This window comes from Eublepharis macularius, chromosome 2 (assembly GCF_028583425.1).
Source record: "Eublepharis macularius isolate TG4126 chromosome 2, MPM_Emac_v1.0, whole genome shotgun sequence".
Taxonomy (NCBI): Eukaryota; Metazoa; Chordata; class Lepidosauria; order Squamata; family Eublepharidae; genus Eublepharis; species Eublepharis macularius.
The window spans coordinates 82,170,600-82,192,343 of NC_072791.1; the positions used below are offsets into that span (position 1 = coordinate 82,170,600).

The 21,744-nt window shown below is 43.4% G+C and overlaps 1 protein-coding gene across 3 annotated transcripts in view; it reads left to right on the forward strand.

Moving 5' to 3' along the window:
• Positions 1 to 5,871: 5,871 nt before the first annotated feature.
• Positions 5,872 to 21,744, forward strand: part of SYT13 (synaptotagmin 13) — a 48,445-nt gene continuing 32,572 nt past the window's right edge. For 2 of the 3 annotated variants that reach the window (XM_054972757.1, XM_054972758.1), the window contains exon 1: positions 5,872 to 6,054. In XM_054972757.1, coding sequence (XP_054828732.1) covers positions 5,872 to 6,054 — 183 coding nt within the window. Of the gene's footprint in view, positions 6,060 to 21,744 lie in introns of all 3 variants that reach the window. The other variant, XM_054972756.1, reaches the window with a different exon arrangement.

Sequence of the window (21,744 nt, forward strand, 5' to 3'; positions counted from 1 at the left end):
CTTTGCTGCCGGACACCGCTCCGAGGCCCTCTTGTGGACTACGGGGGGACGTATTTCTCTGCCTTCCAGCACACGGCCCGCCTACAAACGACCGCCAGCGGCACTACCTCCATGAGGACTAGAACTGTGTGCCTGAAGCCCTTCACGCCGCCTGCCGGCCCTGTTCTGCGAATTGACGCAGACAGCAAGGGGGGGTGGAAGTGTGTTTTGGAACACATGGACTAAGCTTGCTTGTTCCTGTATATATGCAACCCAGTCTAGCAGCTGTACTGCGGACTGAGCCGTCTGTGACCTTTACCGCTCCATTGTTTTAAGTTCTTTATGAATTTCTTTCCATGCCTTTCATGAATTTCACCCCTATGAATTTAGCCCCGAAGTAACCCCTGTCTATTGCAAGTGCGCCTATGATCCTCCCATGAACTGGGATCTTTTAATCACCCCCTATCAATTTTACTACTATGAATTTTCTTTTAAGCTCTATGAATTGCCTTTTAACCTGACTCCCTCCGCCGAAGTGATTTTAGCCTATTTATCCTTTTATGAATTTGGTTTTAACCGGGACCCCTCCCGAACGGTCTCTTTTAAAGGTTATTTAAGCATTGGTTTTAAACTTTATGAAGTTGCTTTTAATCTGGCCGCATGAATTGGTCTTTTAATTGCGAATTCTATTTTTCTGCCCCCATGAGCCCTTCCGCCGCCTCCCCTCATGAATTATTTCCTCGCACTTGCTTTTACTATTGCTGCTTTTATCTATGAATTGGTTTTAACTTCCTGAATTATTGCTTTTAATCCTATATATATATATATATATATATATATTTATGGTTTTAACCCCTTATGAATTGCGTCACTTTTCATGAATTGGTCTATGCCCTACTTGCACTTTCCACCTTCCACCATATATGAATTGTTCCCTCACCTATGAATTTTGCTTTTAGCTTCCTATGAGTTAGCCTGTTTTTATTCCTGCATTCATGAATTGACCCATGAATTGCCTTTGCTTTTAATCCCATGCTTATGAATTAATCCATGTATATGAACTGCTCCTGGTTTTTAGTGCTTTTAATCCACCATGAATTACGTATGAACTACCTCCATCCCTGAATTGATCTATGTATACGAATATGAATTATTGCTGCTTATATACATGAATTGCTCATTGCTATGAATTGTTACTGCTTATGAATTGCCCATTACTGCTTATATAACCATGAATTATTGCTGCTTATGTTGACGGTTGCACTTAGCACACCCCCTGGTGTGAACCCAGAGACCTGCAGCCCATTGGCTGATCCAAATTCACTTATTCGGTTAGGTGGTTCTCCAAACTAAATTCTTGAGTGACGCCTCCCCCTCCTTCCCTTCCCACTCCTTCGCTCGAAGCTTGACCACCCGATGTGCCGCTCATCCTGCCTTTGAAGCCAAGTTCGGGGATCCACGCGCCTGACGTCACGTGGTCCCCGAGGGGGGGAATTGTTGCCAAGTAGGCCCCCTCCCCTGCTTTAAGGCCTGCCATGAACTGTGTTGAAGTTTCCTGCATTGCTGTTTTACTGCTGCACCAAAGACTGCCCTGCACGTGTGCGCTCTAAATACACGTGTCAGTTTCCTGCCTGCTTGTTAGTTACCTTGCTGCTGCAATAGACTGTGTTAGTTTCCTGCATCCATGTTTGGTTAACTGCACAAAGGACTCTTTTCCTGGGCAGCCCTGCTCAGACCTGTATCTGGACTTCCCAGTGTGTGTTTGGACTTTGTTACAAGTGTGCCCCGTGCCTGCATTACCATCTACCACGGACCGTGCCTGTTCTCTGCTTTGGACTGTGTTTTACGTGCTGTTCCCCCTGCCTCCATGGAAGCCTGCCTCATATGGGCCCAAGCCGCGGCTAGCAGCCGGGCGCCTGCCGGGGAAATCTCCAGCGAGCCTGGCTAGACGCTCCCTGGTCAGTTCCCGCCTGGAGACTCCCGCGTGTCGGTCCCCGAGCTTGCCCTCGCTACTGGGCAGCCTGCTATCCAGCCCCAGCTATGCCCAGCCGGCATCCATGTTCCCAGGCAGCCAGAAGACCCAGGGAAGAAGACTGCTTTGAGAAGCCATTTCGGCGAAGCGGGCACACCACGTCCGCAGTGAGAGTACCTCGCCCCGCTCTGCATATCTGAGGAGCCGCCCCGGAGAAGGAACTAAGTGCTGACCATCCCAAGCACTTAGAGAATGCATCTCAAAGAAACCTCCGCATTCCAGAGCTGATGACATCAGGGCAAGCCCTGTCCGCTGGAACATCCATTCAGCCCACTCGGATTTCCCCCTCCCTCTTTTGTCCCCTCTTCCTGAGGTGTCACTTATCACAATCAGATTACTAAAGTGGCCCATCCAAGCCATTCAGTAACCCATTAGAATCTTTGTTTTAATCTGTGGGAACCACCAAGTACAGCACCAGCCCCAGGGTACGTTTTGGGGTATTTAAGCCGGTCTCTCAAACCGCATGGTGCACGTGCCATCCTATCCAGAACCCCTTGCTGTCTGTCCGTGGTCCCAGTGCTGGCATTGGGCCACCTCGCTGTTGTGTCTCTGCTTCGCTTCAGGATTGTGAGTATTCCCCACCAACGTTGGGAACCTGCTAATGCGAAAGTCTCTATATTTCATACTCTGTATTTCCTAGGTCTTGTATGCTTTCTTGTGTGTATGTGCAAGTTCAGGCTTACGCCACATTATTAGTAAAATACACGTGTTTGAACCTATTTATAGTCTGCCTCTTTGTCACTAGAGTGTCTAGAATCGGGACCTCCGTAAACATAGGTTAGATCCGCGCTAATAATTTTAGTTACAGACTGCTAAAGCTAATTTCCCCCATTAATAAGAGAAGTTCTGGTAACACTATAATACGTCTAGGATGACTCTACAACTTTGACCAATTTCAATCTGGTTTCAGGACTGGGCTCAAAATGAAGATGGCTTTAATGGCATTGTTTGGTGATCTTTGTTTAAAGCTGGACAGTAACCTTTATTGGGTCATTTGGAATCATCTGCAGCCTTTGATACAGTTGACCACTCCACCCTTGTTCATTAGCTGTAGTATAGAGTGGATCCAAGAGGAGTAGTTCTTCAGTGGTTGCAGGCATTTCTGTCAAAATACTTGCAAAGAATTCTCTCTGGCAGAGCACAGTCAGTGGGCTGGGATGTATCTTGTGGAATACATCAGGGTTCCATTTTGTTATTCATGCTCTTAAATAATTACATGAGGCTGCTGAATGAGATAGTCCAGAGTTTTTTTGCGCTAGATGTCATCAATATTCTGACTTCCAGTTTTGTATTTCATTATCTGAGCCCCTAGATATGCCTGTGAAGTTCCCCGAACCTTCTGCTTTGTGGCCATGGCCAGATGCCTAAGGCAGAACAAGGTGAAGCTGAATTTGGGCAGGATTGAGATAATGCTGGCTAGGAGGGCTGATGCTTTGGAAAGAATGGATGTAGTTTTGGATGGAGTGTAAGCCACCTTGAGCTGCATGGGATAGGTTACAAAGGTTGTAATAAACAATCAAATAGACAAATAGTGCTTTATTTATCTTTGCAAGGCAAAAGATAATTTCTGCATTAGTCCTTTTTGTAGTTAGTCATGGGTCCTCAGCAACCTCTCATGCCCGGATTGGCACTTCATCTGTGGAGCTTCTGTGGCACCCTCACCTAGTCCCCCGTCCAACTTAGTCAGCTCTCCACTTCCTTCCTCACAGTTGCTGAGGCAAAAGGTTCAGGGTTTCCTACTGAGCTCTCCTACTCACACTGTACGCTGCAAATCAGCTCCTTCAGGATAGTAAACTGGAAGAAGGGATTCAATGCATGTACCATTTCAGGTGTATCTGTAGCAACTGGATGTGAGAAATAAGAACTTTGGCTGAGGAAACTGGACTGTGAGATATACAGAAATCATATCATTGTCTTGTGGCAGCATATCCCAGACCTCTCAGTTTTGAGGCAGCACATTCCTGTACTTTTTGCACTGTAAGCCAAGTTCTATGACTCATAGCCCTACAGACATCTAGAATAGACTTACTGCTCTTAAAGTTAGGAAGAGAATGTTTCTCAAGGGGCACTGAGATGTTTGGTAGTGACTCATAGACACAAATGCATGCCTCACCATTCTTTTTTTTTTGTCCCCCAGTTAGTTGTTTAGAGTACTATGTGAAACTGTGCTATAGAATGTAATCTGTGCTATAGAATGCGCTGTTCTAATGGAGATGTGTTCACAGCATCTCTGTTTTTTAGGTATAGTGTCGCATGAGGGCTAACCAGAGGGGTAACCAGTGGCAACCATCGGAATGACCCAGAAAGACTCCCCAGGTTTCCTTCATCCATGTCAAGGCTTTCTCTTGGGAGAGCTGCAGAAGCCTTCTCTGCTCGTCCTTCAGCACCTATTGAGGTTTTGTTCTTCAGCTGCTCGAGTCTTTTATAGGCCCATGACATGGGTGGGAGGTGGCCAATATGCCTGTGGGAAAATGCAGCACTTCTTGGCCACCTTATGCATGGAAGCAGTGAGGCCGCCAGAGAAGGGTTGCCATGTTAAGGTTTCCTCCTGGGAAGCCTCTGTCAGCCCTGCAGCCCCTACTGAGACCTGCTCTTTTATAGACCCGTGATATGGGTAGGAGGTGGCCAAGAAGTGGCTCAGTGTTGCCATGGCTGAAAATAGGAATGATATAAAGCATGCTCAGAGTTCACCTGTGTTGTCCCATCTCACCCCGAGTGGTGGGGAGTCAGGGATTCACTCAATATTGGAGTGCCTCTAGGGAGTGTGGACTTGTGGGGATGAGCATGGAGCCGGCAGAGATGCCTGGCCCCTCCATCCTCCAAAGGATTCTCCCATCCAGCTGGTGAGGGGAGGGAAAAGAAAAGATTAATGGAACATACTTTCATGTGTTGTAAGTAAAAAAAAAGGCAGAATGGAACATGGTGACCCCAATAATTCTACTACAGGTATATGATGGATGCTGGACTAGGTGACATAAGGAAAACTTGTTTCACTGTTCATATGGATGTTCACATGTGCATGTGGGTGCACACGCACATGCACACACACTAACCTGTGTGCAGCCTGATTTGGAAGAATGGGTAGTGCATCACCTGTGGATGTAATGTGTCTCTGAACTGAACATTATGCCCTCAGCCAGTTACATCCTATGGAATATAAAAATATCCCACATGCACCAAAAGTAGAACAAAATGTTTATGTACTCTGTTCCCCATAGCAGAGTTATGTTCACTTTACCCAGAGTTGGTTGGACAGGTTTGTTAGGAAGGCATGAGAAAGCACATGCCGCAACCTTCTCTCTAACAAAAGTGGGGGGTGCATCTGAATCTAGTTGTCAGCTAGGCAAATGGTTATTATTTTTAGCACGAATTGTTGAACTGGGGGGGAAAAAACCCTGCTAGAGTGTATTGAAGACACCGTGCAACAAGCCCCTCCAAAAGGGCACTTTCAGGTCTGCATGCACTTTCTGTGAGTTGGCCAGCATGACCCACCCCCTTCTTGCTGACGTCTGAGTCTTCTATCGCACATCACACTTTTCCCAGTGGAGTCGGGGAATGAGCTTCAATGAAAGCTGCTTGCTTGCAGGGACTGCAGGCACTAGAACGGCTACTTCCTCTCCTCCTGCTTGCTCTCCCTGGAGTATTAACTAGGAATATCACCAGGAAGAATGGGGGGTTTATATGATTACCTTAACAAAGCAAGAGCAAGCCACTAGTCTCTTTTGAATCACTTATCTCTAGGAACTGCAAGAGAGAATCTATTGCACTCTTCCAAAGAGGCTGATACCAGGCTGAATTCTGTAAGGAGATGAATGAGAATCGTGCTGCTTGAATAAAGTTGTGGCTTCTGATCAGAGACAATGGTTTTGTCTGTCCCAGTGATTGCTCTGGGAGCTACCTTGGGGACTGCTACCAGCATTCTTGCTTTATGCGGGCTGACCTGCTTGTGCAAATGTAAGCGACCTGGGAAAGGACCCTCAGACAAGGAACAGGACCTGGACTCTGAAAATGCCAAACCCAGTGTGCTGCAGACAGTCCAGCAGGTAAAGCACATTGTTGAATTCACTCTGCTGTTCTTCCCTAGATCCAGAGGCTCAGTCTGTGATAATGTGATTTATAGCTATGTCTGTAGGGTTTCAGAGTAAAAGAAGACTTCAAGGCAGGAACGAAACAGAGAGAGAGAAGAAGGGGGCTCAGGTGGCTTGTGGGATTCTCACAGCAACAGCCAGCTTTTGTTTTATTATAGATAAAGCCAACGATGGTGAAGATAGGGGGAAATAGCCATCTGTCTGGATGGTCAGAACAGCTTCATTTGCATACAATCAAAGCTTGAACTTCAGGCAGAAAAAAAATCAAATTACGGTAATTGCATCTGAATATTTTATAATACCCAGTGCTCTTTCCTGCATGCATATATGCTTTTGTTGCACTGGAAAAAACATATTAGATGTAATAAACTGTCATATTATATATGAAATGGTAAATGATGGAAATATGTGAGACATATCAAAATGTGTTTGAGGAGATTTCAAGATAAGGCAGCAGCATCAATAGAAGCCTAATAATGACAAACGTGCTGTCAACGGTGGCGAGTCTGCTATTGCACCATCATGTGAATCCAGTCTCTAATGCCCATAGTACAAGTTCAGCTATTTCCAGGTCTTCTTGAATAATCTCAGTGTTTGAATAGTGAATATAAACAAAATAATTATATAAACCACGACAGAGAATGAGAACAGCCTATTCATGCTGGGAGCCAGACCTGAAAGATTCAAATTCAGATTTCATCCTGGTCATTGACTTGTTAAACAGGTATGGTCAAATCATTCTCTCTTAGTCTTTGTTGCTGATCAGAAATATTCATGTTCATGGCCTATTTCACAGGCCACTGAAGAACGGTTTAAAAGTAAATAATACTTCTTACACCTTTCTAAGCCCATTGACTTCTAAGGGCTTAGAATAGTGTAGTTTGCTTAAGATCATGCTGTTAGTTACTTATAAGATACAAAAGGGATTTCTGCCTGAATAATAGAATTTCAGGACCTTCCTTCAAGCTGGCTATAACCTCCTACTGTGGGATGTAATGTTTGTGGTTGTAGTGATATATTGACCTTGTTGGAATTACTCTTGGTTATATCCTTGCTCATAAGCACATGATACCACTTTTACTACTTTCCAAGAACTTATTTTTGCCAGATGTCCCCAAATATAGAACAAGGCTATGATGTAGACTAGGCACAAAGCTCTGCAATTCTAGCCACAGCAACATAAGCATACAAGATTAGCCTTGATGAGATGTGCTCATACTGGGATCATTCTTCATGTCCTAAGGCTTCACCAAGTATCCATATACCATGCCCCTGAAAGGAATTCGTAGTGACATTTTAGGTCCACAAAACCTTTGTGAGTAAGGTTAAGTGCAGCAAAAATGACTTGCAAAGATCACCCCCTTGATGTTCACAGCTGAGTGGAGGAGTTGAACCTGGATTACCCATATCCAAATGCCTATGCTATAGCCATTCTGCCACATTATGAAGTCCACTGTTAACAGCTGCAATGTTCCATGTATTACCTTGGCCTTCTTGTCTGCACAAGTATTCAGTGACCCTGAAGGATGGCAGAAGCAAGGTCTGTACCTTACGGGACTTTATAAAAGGAAAGGGAATCATTCAGTCATAAAGCCTGTGGTTTCTATGCTGAAGATCACAGGTTCACTCCTTGGCATCACCAGTTATAAAGGGATTTACAACAGCAGGCCTTAGAAAAGTCTCCATCTCACTCTTGAGAGATCCTGGTAGCTGCAGTAGAACATACTAATTCAATAGTCTGTGGCAGCTTTTTTATGTCCACCATCCCATTATTTTCAGCAAGACTTAAGCAGCTTGTCAGCATCGTATTCAGAACTTTTCATGTACGAAGTGCCTTACAGTCCTGATTTCACATCCTCAAAAGACCGATAATGAAGATAACTCATAAAAAGCCCATGAACCATTCTTCTTTTAAAACAGAATCCAACAAGTAGCAGAATTATCTCTATTTCCTACTGTCTTCAAACCATTCTGTTGTGCATTCCAATCTTTTGTATGCTTTACAGACAAATGCCCACTGAGTTCTGGGGAGCTTAATCCCAAAAGGTGTGCATAAGGTTGCAACTTTATTTCTAGATCAGGCAATAGTATGCATGGTACACATTGCAGTAGTCTAACTACATCCCATCTTTAATCTTTATTTTATTTTTTCCACCTTGCATTTGGGATGACATCGAGGGGCACAAGAGATCTGTCCATGATGTTAGATCTGCAGTCTTTCAGTATCTTGCTGAAGGCAGAAAACGTCCTTAGATAACTTCCCTACATGACTTTAACATTTTCGCCTGGAACAAACCTTCCTGCCAACTGTTTGTTTTAGAAGAAGAGTATTGATGTTCCAAATCCGAAACTCCCGTTGTGTGGGAGGTACATCTCATCCATTTCTGTTTTTATCAGTACCTCCACCCATCACATACATTCTAGCTTCCTCCATCAGTGGAAAAATAACATTATTTGGAACACATATTCTCAGGCTTGTTGGTATTTGGAACTATGATGGTACCATAAAGGATAAGCTATAATGTATTTTATCCATGATTGTATTATTGCCTTTTTATATTGAAAGAAATGCCAAATATTCTGAAGAAAATAAATACAATTTGTCTGTATCTTTGGCAATTTTACTTTGAAATAGGTTTGACTTACAATGAGCAGCGTTTATTCAGTCAGGTGATTTTTTTCAGCCTGGCATAAGATCTCCTTCATTTTTGCTAGTCCCAGAAAAGAGAGAAGTGTTACTTAAAGCCTGATAGCCTGGTAGGTTCCCTTATATTATATACCTTAACTAAAGATCTTTTATTTAAGATACATTTCCATTCACAAAAGAAGGAGGTATTCTTTTAAAATCATCAGCTGTCCCTATTTTGGGAAGCAAAGTCTGCAGTTCGCTCAGTAAACAGAAGCAGATGCAGCTAAAGAAGGGGTGGGTTGGTCTCCACGGTGCTTATGTATGGCTGTCATGGGAGTTGTCAGTTGTTAAACAGTAATGGATTGCCTACTGGAGTGTCTGACATTTGGCAAGAAATTATGGCAATAATAATAGTTCATACTTGTATACTGGTTTTCAGTTCAAAATGATCCCAGTGCTGCTTGCAAGATACATGATATACAATGCATACATGCAGAAATACACTGACTTCCAATAAGGCCAAAAGCATGTATCTGAGAATTTGAAACCTTGTTTGCAAATAATGATGTATTGAATGGTGAAACAATGGCTGTTTGTCACAGTCCATTCATACTAACTTTTTGGACGGAGTTTATGTTATTAATAGACGGTCATTAGTTCCATTAAAATTGGACCAGAAATGGGTCATAACTGAATTGTGACCAGACCTAAAAAAAGAATTTATTTTTTAAAATGAACTTATGTCCATGTGGAACATTTTATTGTCTGTGAGGATCTGTGACTTCTTTTACAGTTTATAAAAGATGCTAATATTAGCAATCACTCTGAAAGAACACTTTTGCCAAAGTAGATTTAGACACAACAAATTACAGAGTTCAAAACTGTCACATCAAAATTTCAAGTCAAACTCAGAAAAGTGTAAGCATGCAGCAAGGATGACTTCGATGGAGGGAGTCTGGTTGCTAAGGCAACTCCGAAAGAAATAATTCAGATTTCTTACATGAATTTGTCCATGGATGCACGGCGAGCACTTAATTCAGATACTGCATTAGAAGTAGACATGGGCGTGAACAAAAAAAACCCCGAACTATGAGATTCGTGGTTCGTGATTTTGACAAACCAAAAGCTACAAACTGGCATGGAACTGGGGCCAGTTACAAACCAGTTTGTGGTTCGTGGTTCATGTGGTTTAAATACCCCTTTCCAGCCACTTAGCAGCAGTAGGGAAAGGGGCATTTAACAGTTTAAAGGGCCCTTCCCTGCCTTGCAAGCAGCGGGTCCCTTTAAACTGCCCAAACCCCAGCCCCCAGCCCCAACCCCTGCCCCAGCGCCAACCCCACACTTACCTTTCCCTGCAGCGCAGCATTCTCCTCCAGCGAGGGGCAGGAAGGCCATTTTTGTCCTCCTCTGCCCCTGCGCAGGCCTGCAGAGGTATGGAGGAGGCCAAAAACAGCCTTGCTGCCCCTCAAATGGCTGTCGCATATTCTCCTGCCCCTCACGAGAGGAGAGGGAGAATGCTGCACTGCAGGGGAAGGGTTAGGCCTCCTGCGGGCCTGTGCAGGGGTGGAGGAGGCCAAAAACAGCCTTGCTGCCCCTCACAGGAGGAGGGGGATGATTCCGGCAGGGATCCCCCCCCGCCACCTGCCAGCTGATAGTTTAAAGGGGAAGGAAAAGGAAACATGCCACACAATAAGGGGATAACTGAATTCTCTAAGGAGACTATAAATTTAATAATTCAACAAGTGAGTTATACCCTATGTAGTAAATATCCACAAAAAGTGCTAAATCCAATTAAAGTGAGAAAGTACAGTCCCAGGGATTATATAATCAAAGTTCAGACGGTTGTATGTTGACCACGACATCGCGTAGTCACGAGGGGAAGCACCTTTAGCAGCGGCAACGAGCAGTACCGGTCCAATCCCAATTTGCTCGTTTCAGAGGTACTCTTTCGTCAGGCCCACATTCTACAGGTACAATATCAATTTTTGTAAGCACATGCATATCATACAATTCATGAACAATTACAAGCATATTAAAAACAACTACTTACAATTTACACTTCCAACATCTGATACAAAATACAACACCGTCGGGGTGGCTTTTCACAAACAGCAATTTTGTTTTTCACAAATTCAGCATCATGGTAGGGGTGGGGCTCATTGGAGTTATTTTTAACAGCACCAAGACGGTTCCTAATTGACAAATCTTAAAGTGGCCATGCACCAATAAATTCAAAACCCCAGACCTTGGATGTAGACCTACCTATAATTAATAGAGGTGTATTTACAAGTAATTATATTGCACTTATCCCATTCAATAAATAAATAAAATACATCATTAGGAAAATACAACATTAGAAAAATTCAACTCTAAAAAATTACATTTCTGAAAATATATCTATAGGAAATATATATACCTCTATTTACTTAAAACCAATACACCTCTATTTAGGATTGTGCTGAGGAAGCTAATGGGCTCTAGCATAAGGAAAGGGGGTTGATTATACATCTGGGAAATCTATTGTCACGGGCTGGGCCAGCCCAAGCAGGGTGGTGCAGGTCCAAACCTTGATACCAAGTCCAGAGGGAGTTTCAGGAGCCAAAAGCCAAGTCAAAGCAGTGGTCAGAGCACAAGCTAATGCCAGAGTTGAGTCCAGAGTCCAAGAGCAAGGTCAGGCACAGTCCAAGGTCAGTTACCGGTAGTGTCAGGTCCAACAGTAGGCACGGGCAAGGTTCACAGAGCACGGAGTGGTTGCAGGCAGTAGAGACGTTGCTTCCACGCCTGGCTGTTGCTCCTGACTGGCTTTTATAGCCAGGCATGGTTTTCAGCCAGCTGCTGGGGCTCCATCCTGAAGCTACTCATCATCACTCTCCAGCAGCTGGCGTTGGCTCAGGAGACGAGCACTGCGCCGTCTCTCCTGCAGCTCCAGTTTCTGGCGCTGTCTGCGGCATTCTCTGGGTGTGGGTGAACCTGGGGGGGGGGTGGAAGCCTCTGGCGGGGCTTCCCCTGTGGTGCTGGCAGTCCCTGACTGAGCTTCCCCTGTGGAAGTCCCTGGCTGCACTTCCCCTGTGGTGCTGGGGCTGGAGAGTACTGATGGCTCTGCTTCAGCTGCTGGCTGTAGGCTCCGATTAGCCAACAGCTGTGGCTCCTGATTACCAGCCTCTGCTGAGTCAGGGCTGGCTGCATGGAGCTCCTCTTCTCCTGAGGAGTCCTGGCTGGCTACACGAAGCCCCTCTCCTCCTGAGGAGGAGTCCTCGCTCTCACTGAGCCCAGGCTGGGCCATGACATCTATGTATGCTCAGAGGAAAACAGAAAGATCCACATCATTATTTAAACCCTGTGGAACAATGGTTTTTACTCTGAATATCCAACGTATTTCCGCTTGTAGCAGAAAGCAGTTATTGTAGCCCGGGTTGTTTACCACCTCCAACACTGAATATTTGAAAGTCCTATTATCACCATGCACCCCCCCAAAGATGTTGGTAGAGGTGCATATCCTCATTATGAGTTCTGACTCGAGACATGTTCCTGTATTCTCAGGCAAACAGGACGGGTGGTACAGCCAATGTATATTAAAGGGCAATCACATTGGAGAAGGTACACCACATTATTACTGCTACAGGTAGAGAAAGATTGTGAGACTAGTGGTCAATTTAAAGAGGGGCATCTGATGGCACTCAGATCTGCACAAATCGCACATACACTGCAGTGCCCACATTGAAAATGCCCCTGTGGCAGGTTCAATCTCTTTTCAGTCGATTTAAAGTCAGAGTGAACTAGTAGGTCTTAAAGATTTTTTATGCGACGGTAGCCAACCCTCAATGGGGTTTCGCACCCGGGTATGTCTAAGAGGATGTGCCAGTTTTTTCTAATGACGCTCACAATTTGCCCAGACAGAGGGGAGAAATCTACCACCCACGTGATTCCCCTAAAAGCTGCATCGCGTTGCCTATAGTCTAATAATTCGGAGCGGGCAGTGGTCTCTGCTCGTTTCCGTGCACGTGAAAAAGTCCATTCCGGGTAACCACGTGCCATAAAGGCCCTGGTCATTCTGTCTGCCTCCTTATAATAGTCATACCTAAGTGATGCATTCCTCCTTATGCGGAGAAACTGACCTACCGGAATATTCTTTTTAAGAGTAGGGAGGTGATGAGATGTATATTGTAAATAAGCCGCCCTATCGGTAGGTTTACGAAAAGGTCTCACACCGAGGGAGGTTGTGGAGCATTTAAAGACAACCACATCAGAAAATCAATACTAGACAAACTGCCCTTAAATGTAAACTGTATATTGTGGTCAATGCTATCAAGCCAGTTTACAAAATCATGTACTATCTCGGAGCTGTGCAGTATACAAAAAATGTCGTCAATGTACCTCCTGAAGACTACTAGCTGTTGAAAAAAAGGGGTTGTGTTTGGATCAAATATAAACTTTTCCTCCAGTGAAGCCAGATATAGGATGGCAATGCTGGGGGCTGCTGGGCACCCCATCACAACCCCCTTTACTTGAAAGAAAAATTGGCTCTCAAATCTGAAGTAATTTTTCTCCATGATCAAGTCCAGGAGGTCAAGAAGGAAACTGGTAGGAGGGAGACAGTGCTGTCTTAAATTAAGAAAATGTTCGATGACTGTTCTAGCCTCCTGGTGGGGGATCGAGGTGTAAAGAGAGTGGACATCCAGAGTAAGGAGATAAGCCCCCTGAGGGATGTCCATATCTTCTACAAGTCTGATAAACTCCGTAGTATCTTTAATAAAGGATTTTACCCCCACAACAAATGGTTGGAGCAAATGGTCGAGATAGATTGCCAGCGGTTGTAAGACAGAGTTACATGGAGAAATTATTGGTTGACCGGGGGGGACGGGGGGACGGGTGGGTTTATGAATTTTAGGGAGGCAATAGAAAACAGGCACCCGTGGGTTCTGATTAATTAAAGCTCTATGGAGGGACGAGTCGATATAATTATTTGCTAATGCATTATCTGCAACTATTTTGACGATCCTCTGGATCTCCATAGTGGGATCATGACCAATAGGGCAGTAATAGTCCCGATCCGAGAGCTGCCTGATCACCTCCTGGCGATAGTCGATTTTATTCATCACTACTATCCCCCCACCTTTATCCGCTGGTTTTATGACCAGATCATCATCTTTCTGTAGAGATAGCAGTGCTAATCTTTCCATTCTGGTTAAGTTAGACCTAATGTGCCGAGGCTGATTTTCAAGTAACTCAACCTCCTTAAGGACTAATCTTTCAAAAGTTTCCAATTGGATATCTGAAACAGGTGGTATAAAGGTAGACCTGGACTTTAAACCTTTGCAAAGAGGGACTGCAAGAGTATTTCCAATTTTTTTTTAAAATTTCAACTGACGGAACAGCTTGTACAGATCTATTCTGGTACTTAAAGGGTTATATTTGGGGGAGGGCACATAACCTAATCCCTTATTCAAAACTTGTAATTCCACGTCAGAGAGGTGCCTAGTAGATAGGTTAAAAACTATGTTCTGTACTTCCCCCGACGGGAAAAGCGGCCCCTCGCTAAAAAAGAGCGTTTAGGAGGTTGACTAGGGATGGTACGATTCCGAAGGGTGCGTGCCCCCTCATCACCCGACAGATCTGTATCCAAAGGGTCTGTTGTGTCAAAGTCTAGGCCCCCTGTGGTAGAGGGTGCCCAGGTTACTCGTTTCTTAGGAAGTTGTTCCCTCCAATTGTATATGTTACCACTAGCATAGTCCCTTTTGTCCCTGTTCAGCTTTTTTAGCTTCAGATCTTTGAGTCGCGTTTCACAATCTTTTATCATTTTTTCTATTTCACTTGTTCTAGCCCTAAACTCCTCCTCAGGATGTTTAGTCTTAAGGTACTTTTCGATATTTTCAATCTCCAAGGCAACTTCATCTTTGTCCAAGGCTATGCGCTCAATTAAGAGCAGCATTAGATCAAAAGAACATTTGTTTAGGATCTGTGCCCATTTTTGGGTGAATCCTCAAGGAAATGGCCATTTAAACTGTCCCTTTCCCGATACAACCCAAACGAACCCGAACTAGTAACTAGTTCATGGAAGTTCGTAGAAAGGAGCTTCCATGGCCCGTGGTTCACAAACCACAAACTGGCCTGGTTTGTGCATTTTTTGAGGTCGTAATTGGATTCGTGCCCACTTCTAAGTAGAAATGGAATGACTGACTAGTGCTTCCTGTTTGAAGATTTTATTGTCTGAAGGTGCTCTGAAAATGGCTTAACTGATCAGAAATCTTACCTGATTTCTTTCCAAAAAGTGATGAAAAGAAACTATGTTTGACCATGGATTGACAAGAAAGAAACATATGACACATCATCATATGGCTTTGGTAGAGAGCCAGTACTATGTAGTGGTTAGAGTGTCAGACTAGTATCTGAGAGAACCAGGTTTGAATTCTCACTCTGTCTTGGAAGCTCACTGGATGACCTTGGGCCAGTCACACATTCTTAGCCTAACCTATCTCAAAAGGTTATTGTGAGGGTAAAATGGTGGAAATAAGAATGTAAGCTGTTTAGGGTCCACACTGGTGGGTAAAAGTGAGGTATAAATGAAGTAACTAAATAAATTAGAAGACTTGAATAAACAATAGTAACAAAGGATTCAGTCCCCTTTCCTCCAGTCAAATGAACTGGGCACCACTTAGTAAGCTAATAGCTACTGTCGAAGGCTTTCACGGCCGGAGAACGATGGTTGTTGTGGGTTTTCCGGGCTGTATTGCCGTGGTCTTGGCATTGTAGTTCCTGACGTTTCGTCAGCAGCTGTGGCTGGCATCTTCAGAGGTGTAGCACCAAAAGACAAAGATCTCTCAGTGTCACTATGACACTGAGAGGTGTAGCACCAAAAGACAAAGATCTCTCAGTGTCACTATGACATTGAGAGATCTTTGTCTTTTGGTGCTACACCTCTGAAGATGCCAGCCACAGCTGCTGACGAAACGTCAGGAACTACAATGCCAAGACCACGGCAATACAGCCCGGAAAACCCACAACAACCATCTAATAGCTACTGTCATTCCTTATTCCTTGATATATACTTAGAGAGGATGGTCAACCTAAAGCATGGGTATTACATTATGGCCTAGGCAAAGGGAGCTGGTGGTATGCCTGGATAATATGTGGCACCTTTTCCAAAAATACATCTTCCATTGCTCAAATGATATCCTTACTTTGTACAGGTAAAATGTCACTATATACTTAATGCCTAATGAAAGCAGAATTGATTCTTCTGGAAATCAGACTTGCAGATTGGATCATCATGTATTACAAGTCTCTATGTTCTAGACTAGTGATCCCTCAGCCTGGTACCCATGGACCCCACAATAATACCACTTTGTTTGCTGGTGCCCATTTACTTTTTAAGCAGAGGCTAGATAGCCATCTGACAGCAATGCTGATTCTGTGAACCTACAACAGAAACAACGGGAAACGCCCAGATAGTCCAAGTTACAACACCATGCAAGTCCGGGAATGCGTATACAATACGAGCCAGTATGTTAATGTCAAGAATTTTTTTAAAAAATTATATATTCATGCAAAGTGCAAAGTGCAAATATATAATCAATGTGAAGAATAAATACAATTTCATAAATAGATAAATAAATAGTCAAAACTCTGTCCGAGTCCGAGTCTTATTTCGCAAGAATTTATCTTCCAATTGGAGCTTCTCGAGCATATGAATGGAGAACAATGAGGTGACTTCCACTCCAATAGTAGATAGAATATGAGAGTGCCAACGGGCTTATGTGTGCATATTAAAACATTCCCGTTTCGTATCTCATACTTCTTCCTGGGCACAAATTATTTGGACTGGAATAAAAATATAATTTTTCAACATATAAAAATTAAAATTACAAATTACAATAAAGCATCTTACAATTACAGTACTCACTGGTCACCACTATCACAGTTCCCTTATGTTCTTCATCAAGCCATATGCGTTGGAATTTGCAATTTGCAAACGGACAGTCACAAACCAATTAACAAGCCCACATAAGTACATTCCCTGAGAGCAGCCCGTAGTTCCCTTAAAGGGCCGTATACCTCACATATTTCTCAGTAGCAGTTACACAGATGGAGCTTTACATCAAAAAACAAAGACAGAAGGAGACAATTGTATTACAATATACAATGACAATACATGTTACTAATGTTTGTGATGTCAGTGTTGTTAACTCACCCCTAAGTACCCAAAAAGCAAGAATAGTCAATTTCATTATTTAGCCCCCTAGGGGTTAAACTTCCAAGCTTGAAAATCCATTTCATTTCTAGTTGTAGTAATTTCTTTGGGCTATAGGCAGTAGGGGGTCCCCTGAGCATATCCAGTACAGAGATTTTTAATTCGTTCATGTGGTGATGGCATTCCCAGTAGTGAGAAACCATGGGTGCCTCACTAACCCTATGCCTAATTCTGGATATGTGCTCTTGTATCCTGGTTTTAAGAGCACGGGTAGTGCTACCTACATAATATAGGGGACAACTACACCAAACCACATATATCATATATGGTGTTTTACAGGTAGAAAAACCTATGGGGCGTCCCAAACTCCTAGGTACTATGTCCTCTAATTTCACCATAAACGAGCAGGTATTACAGTCCCCACAGGAAAAGTGACCCGTTGGGGTTGTGGCTGTAATATTAGCCGGCTTATTGTGTTTAAATTCCGACTTGGTCAGTATCTCTTTAAGACAGTGGGTGCGGCGAAAGCCAATGGCAGGGCTCTCTTCGCACCCAGCAATATGATTAATCAAATGCCAGTGTTTGCATATGGTATTGCAAATGGGGGTAGACAGAGCCGTATAATCTATGGCCCATTTAATTTGTTTAGTAGCCTCATGGCATCTCGGTGTCAATAATTCTTCCCGTGGCGTTCTTACTGCCCTATTTCTCGCCGAATTGATGGCAGTTTGTGGATAACCCCTGCGAATAAAGGCGCTGCTTAGGAGGTTACTGTTATAATGGAAGTCCTCCTCCCTAGACGAGTTGCGTTTCAGTCTAAGGAACTGACCCACCGGGATATTGTATTTTAGTCTTCTAGGGTGAAAAGAGGTAAAATGGAGATAGGAACATGTATCAGTGAGCTTTTTAAAGGGACGCACCCCTAGTTTTCCCTCGCCTCTTCTGTAGATGGTAACATCTAGATAATTTATACATTCTACGCTCCCCTGCCAGGTAAATTTAATGTCAGCACTAATAGTGTTGATCCATTGTCCAAACTCCCCTGCTACGTCTATGTTGTCCAAAATCGCGACCACGTCATCTATGTACCGCCTATAAAAAAGAATATGTCCTCGGAAAGGATTAACATCATTGTTCAGAATATACTCACTTTCCAACTGGGCCATAAAAAGATTGGCAATACTTGGGGTGGCGGAACAACCCATCACCACCCCTTTTATTTGATAGTAGTATATATCATCGAATTTGAAATAATTGTGCTCTAGTAAAACATCTACTATATTGAGGAGGAATGGGGTAGATGGACGCTGATCAGATCTAGTTAACAATGCATTCTTCCTCCACCACTGTTCTGACCCCTTCATGGGGAATTGAGGTGTAAAGGGCGGTGACATCAAGTGTCATCAAGTATGCTGAACACGGGATTTCTAATGATTAAATCAGAGCAATTAATTACATCGTGTCCTTTAAATAGGCATCCGTGTGGAAGACCAAGGGTTGCAGGAAATAGTCCAGGAATCTCGATAAGGGTTCAAGAACAGAATTACTCCCCGAGATGATGGGGTGCCCTGGAGGAGGAGTCCCTCCCTTATGAATTTTTGGGAGTGTATAAAAAACGGGTGTCCGCGGGTTCCTATTAATTAAGGCATTGTGAGTCTTTTTGTCTATTTCATTGTTCATTAAGCCCTCAGCTAGAACTATCTTGATGATTCTCTGGACATGCAATAATGGATTTGCAGATAATCTTTTGTAATCTGTAGTAATCGATAGCTGACGTTCTACTTCCTGAACATAGAGGGCCACATCCTGTATTACTATCCCCCCGCCCTTGTCTGCTGATTTAATAACAATGTTTTTATCCTCCCGGAGCGATTTTAGGGCATCCCATTCTCTCTTGCTCAGATTGTACCTCTTATATCTATCCCTTTGTTCAAGCTGCTCTATGTCTCTTAACACAACTCTTTCAAAACAATCTATCGTGGGGTCTGAGAGAGACGGGCAAAAAGAAGATTGCTGTCTGATACCTAGGTTAGTTGGCACATCTGAATTCCCCCCAAAAAGCTTTTTAAGTTTAATCAGTCTAACCAACTTATATATATCCAGTCTTGTATCAAAGGCATAATAAGTTGGAGTCGGGACAAACCCTAGTCCTTTATTTAGTACTGATCTTTCCACCGCACTAAGCCGTCTCGCAGACTGAATACTAAGTCCTCGGCTTGTATTGTCTCTTGTTGCGCGGTGGACCTTTCCCTAAAAAACGACCCCTGGAGGAATATGAGACATCACGATTTCTCATGCTTCTCATGGTAGTCCCCTCATCTCCAGAGGTATCTGTTTCCGAGGGTTCAGTAGTCTCAAATTCTGACCCTGGATGGAGATTCTTCGCCCAGGTGACTCTCTTGCGTGGTTTGAAACTACTCTCTTCTTTCGAGGTGTATATCCTCCCCGTGGTGTAATCTTTCCTGTCCCTTTTGAATTTCTTAAGCTTTATTTCCTTTAACTTCTCTTTACTCTCTTTGATAGTTCTATCTAGCTCAGCTTTCCTCGCCTCGAATTCTTCCAAAGTTTGTTTTAACTTCAATTGCTCCTCTATTCTAATTAGTTCCAGCGTGGTCTTCTCTGCTTCTGCGTTAGATATTTTAATGAGCAGGAGTATTAAATCGAATGAGCACTTGTTAAGTATCACAGCCCAACACTGTTTAAATTCCTCGTCCTCCTTGAACATACCTGGGGGCTTGTGCACTCGCAAGCCCCTTGGTATAAACTTGTGAAATGAATAATCAGTCAAGGATGATGCATTTAATGAAAGGCGGCATCTTTTCAATTCCAATTGTTCGAAGGTGGTCCAATCCTGGAGGGATCCTGGAGGGTTTTTGCTATCTTCTGGGCAGGGAGCAGTGGTGACTGGAGGTGGGGGGTGGGAGTAGTTGTGAATTTCCTGCATTGTGCAGGGAGTTGGACTAAATGACCCTGGAGGTCCCTTTCAACTCTATAATTCTATGATTCTACTTCTTCCTCAAAACAAAGGTCAATTCTGGCTTTCCTCCACCTCATTTGAGCGCAAAGTGCTTCAGAAGATCCCAAGAGGGTCAGCAGAGAGTGCCCATACAGAAATATCTGCCACTGTCATAGAAGGATGCAGGATTTGGATCCTACTAACACTTTATAACTTATCACCACTGCCTGACGGCAAGCAATTAATGCTGGCTCTCTATCTTTTTTCAAAATTCCTAAAGTCCTCACAGCCTCAATAGGGTTGGGGACCCCTTTTCTAGACCAATTTCTCTTCTAAATCCTGGCTATTATTACAGTCAAGTGATTTTTTTAACTGCTGAGATATCTGTTAATTTTACACCACTTGAACGTAACAATGTAAATACATTTTTGCATCATGCCTTGTTTTCTGCACTAGCATGATAGAGCATACTGTGCACTGGGATTAGGACATGCAAGCCTGCAATATGATGCCTCGGGGCAATTGCTTACAGGGCTGGGCTACAAGATAATGGATAAAAGATGGAGTACTATTGTACAAACATATGATTGGTCTTTTGAGAAGGTCTAGACAATAGCCTAATATATTTGCTTCTATATTTTATTGAAAATATTTGCACCTTGACTTTCTGTCTGACAGGACATCCAAGGCTGCTTAGTTCATTTCCATTTTCAGCCCTGATATTCTCAGTCTGAGGCTTGAAAGAATTGTTCTGGCATGCCTTTATGCCATATCTTGGGAATCATGTAGATGGGCATCCAAATGGCCTAGCTCCAAAGAATGCTTCCTCCATGGCACTGCCTACATGTATTATTAACAAGACAGAAAAGCCTAATGAAATCAATTCATTATAGTTAGGAAGATGTTCTCATTCTCTCCCTTTAAGCTTGAAACAAAATTGTCTAGCTGTTACTGTGACTGTAATAAAAGAGCAGAGTCCACATTTCCAGAGCTTGTCATGTTAAGTGCTTTGAAAGCATGGGAGAAAAAGTCGGAGCTCCTGCTTTAATTGGTTTGATCAATTTTGTTAAAGGCTGTCACAGTTTGAGGTTGATAATCCAGTGGAAGCATGACCATCCATATTCAGAGACAGTGAATCTCTGAACGCTGGCAGGCAACATTAGGGAAAGCCTTGGCCTCTATGCCCTCTTTGATGGCCACTGTGTGAAACAGAACAGTGGACTAGATGGACCAGTGCTTTGATCCAGCAGGGCTTGTTTTCTTGTCCCATCTTTCTAACCTTTCTCTGTGTGGAGACAGAGTGCCAGATGTGTCTTCCACAACACACATATATTCATACATTCAACACAGTGGAGATGAGAAGACAGTTTCCTCATTCACTGACTATAGCAACATCAAGGTTCTTAGGTGCCCCTATGCTCCATTAGGCTCTTGAGCATTATTTATACTGCCTTTTAATATAATAATTTGCTTGGGCTATTTTATTTCCAGCATTTGTGTCTGCTTCATTATAATTTTCTTTTGTCATCTTTTAAAAAGGGACTCAGCAAGATTCAGGTACTTCTGAACTGTGCTCATTGTGGTGATGGTCAGTGCTTGTGACTAATGGTGCATCACTTAATTTTTTTGTTTCTGTGCAGGTCTCCCTCTCCCTACCTGGGAACATTAAAGATGTGTATTGTCTGTCTATGTTAGAGTGCATCCAAATGTGCACAACTTGAGTAAACCTGTGGTTGATTTGCACTCTCCCCATTTTAGGACAACTGACTCTGAAGTACTGAGCTTGAGAAAGCTTTTGGTTTCCAAGCCAGAGGCTCTGTGTACAGTGCTCATTGTCACAAGGACAAGCCAATCATGAAATTAATCATTTTA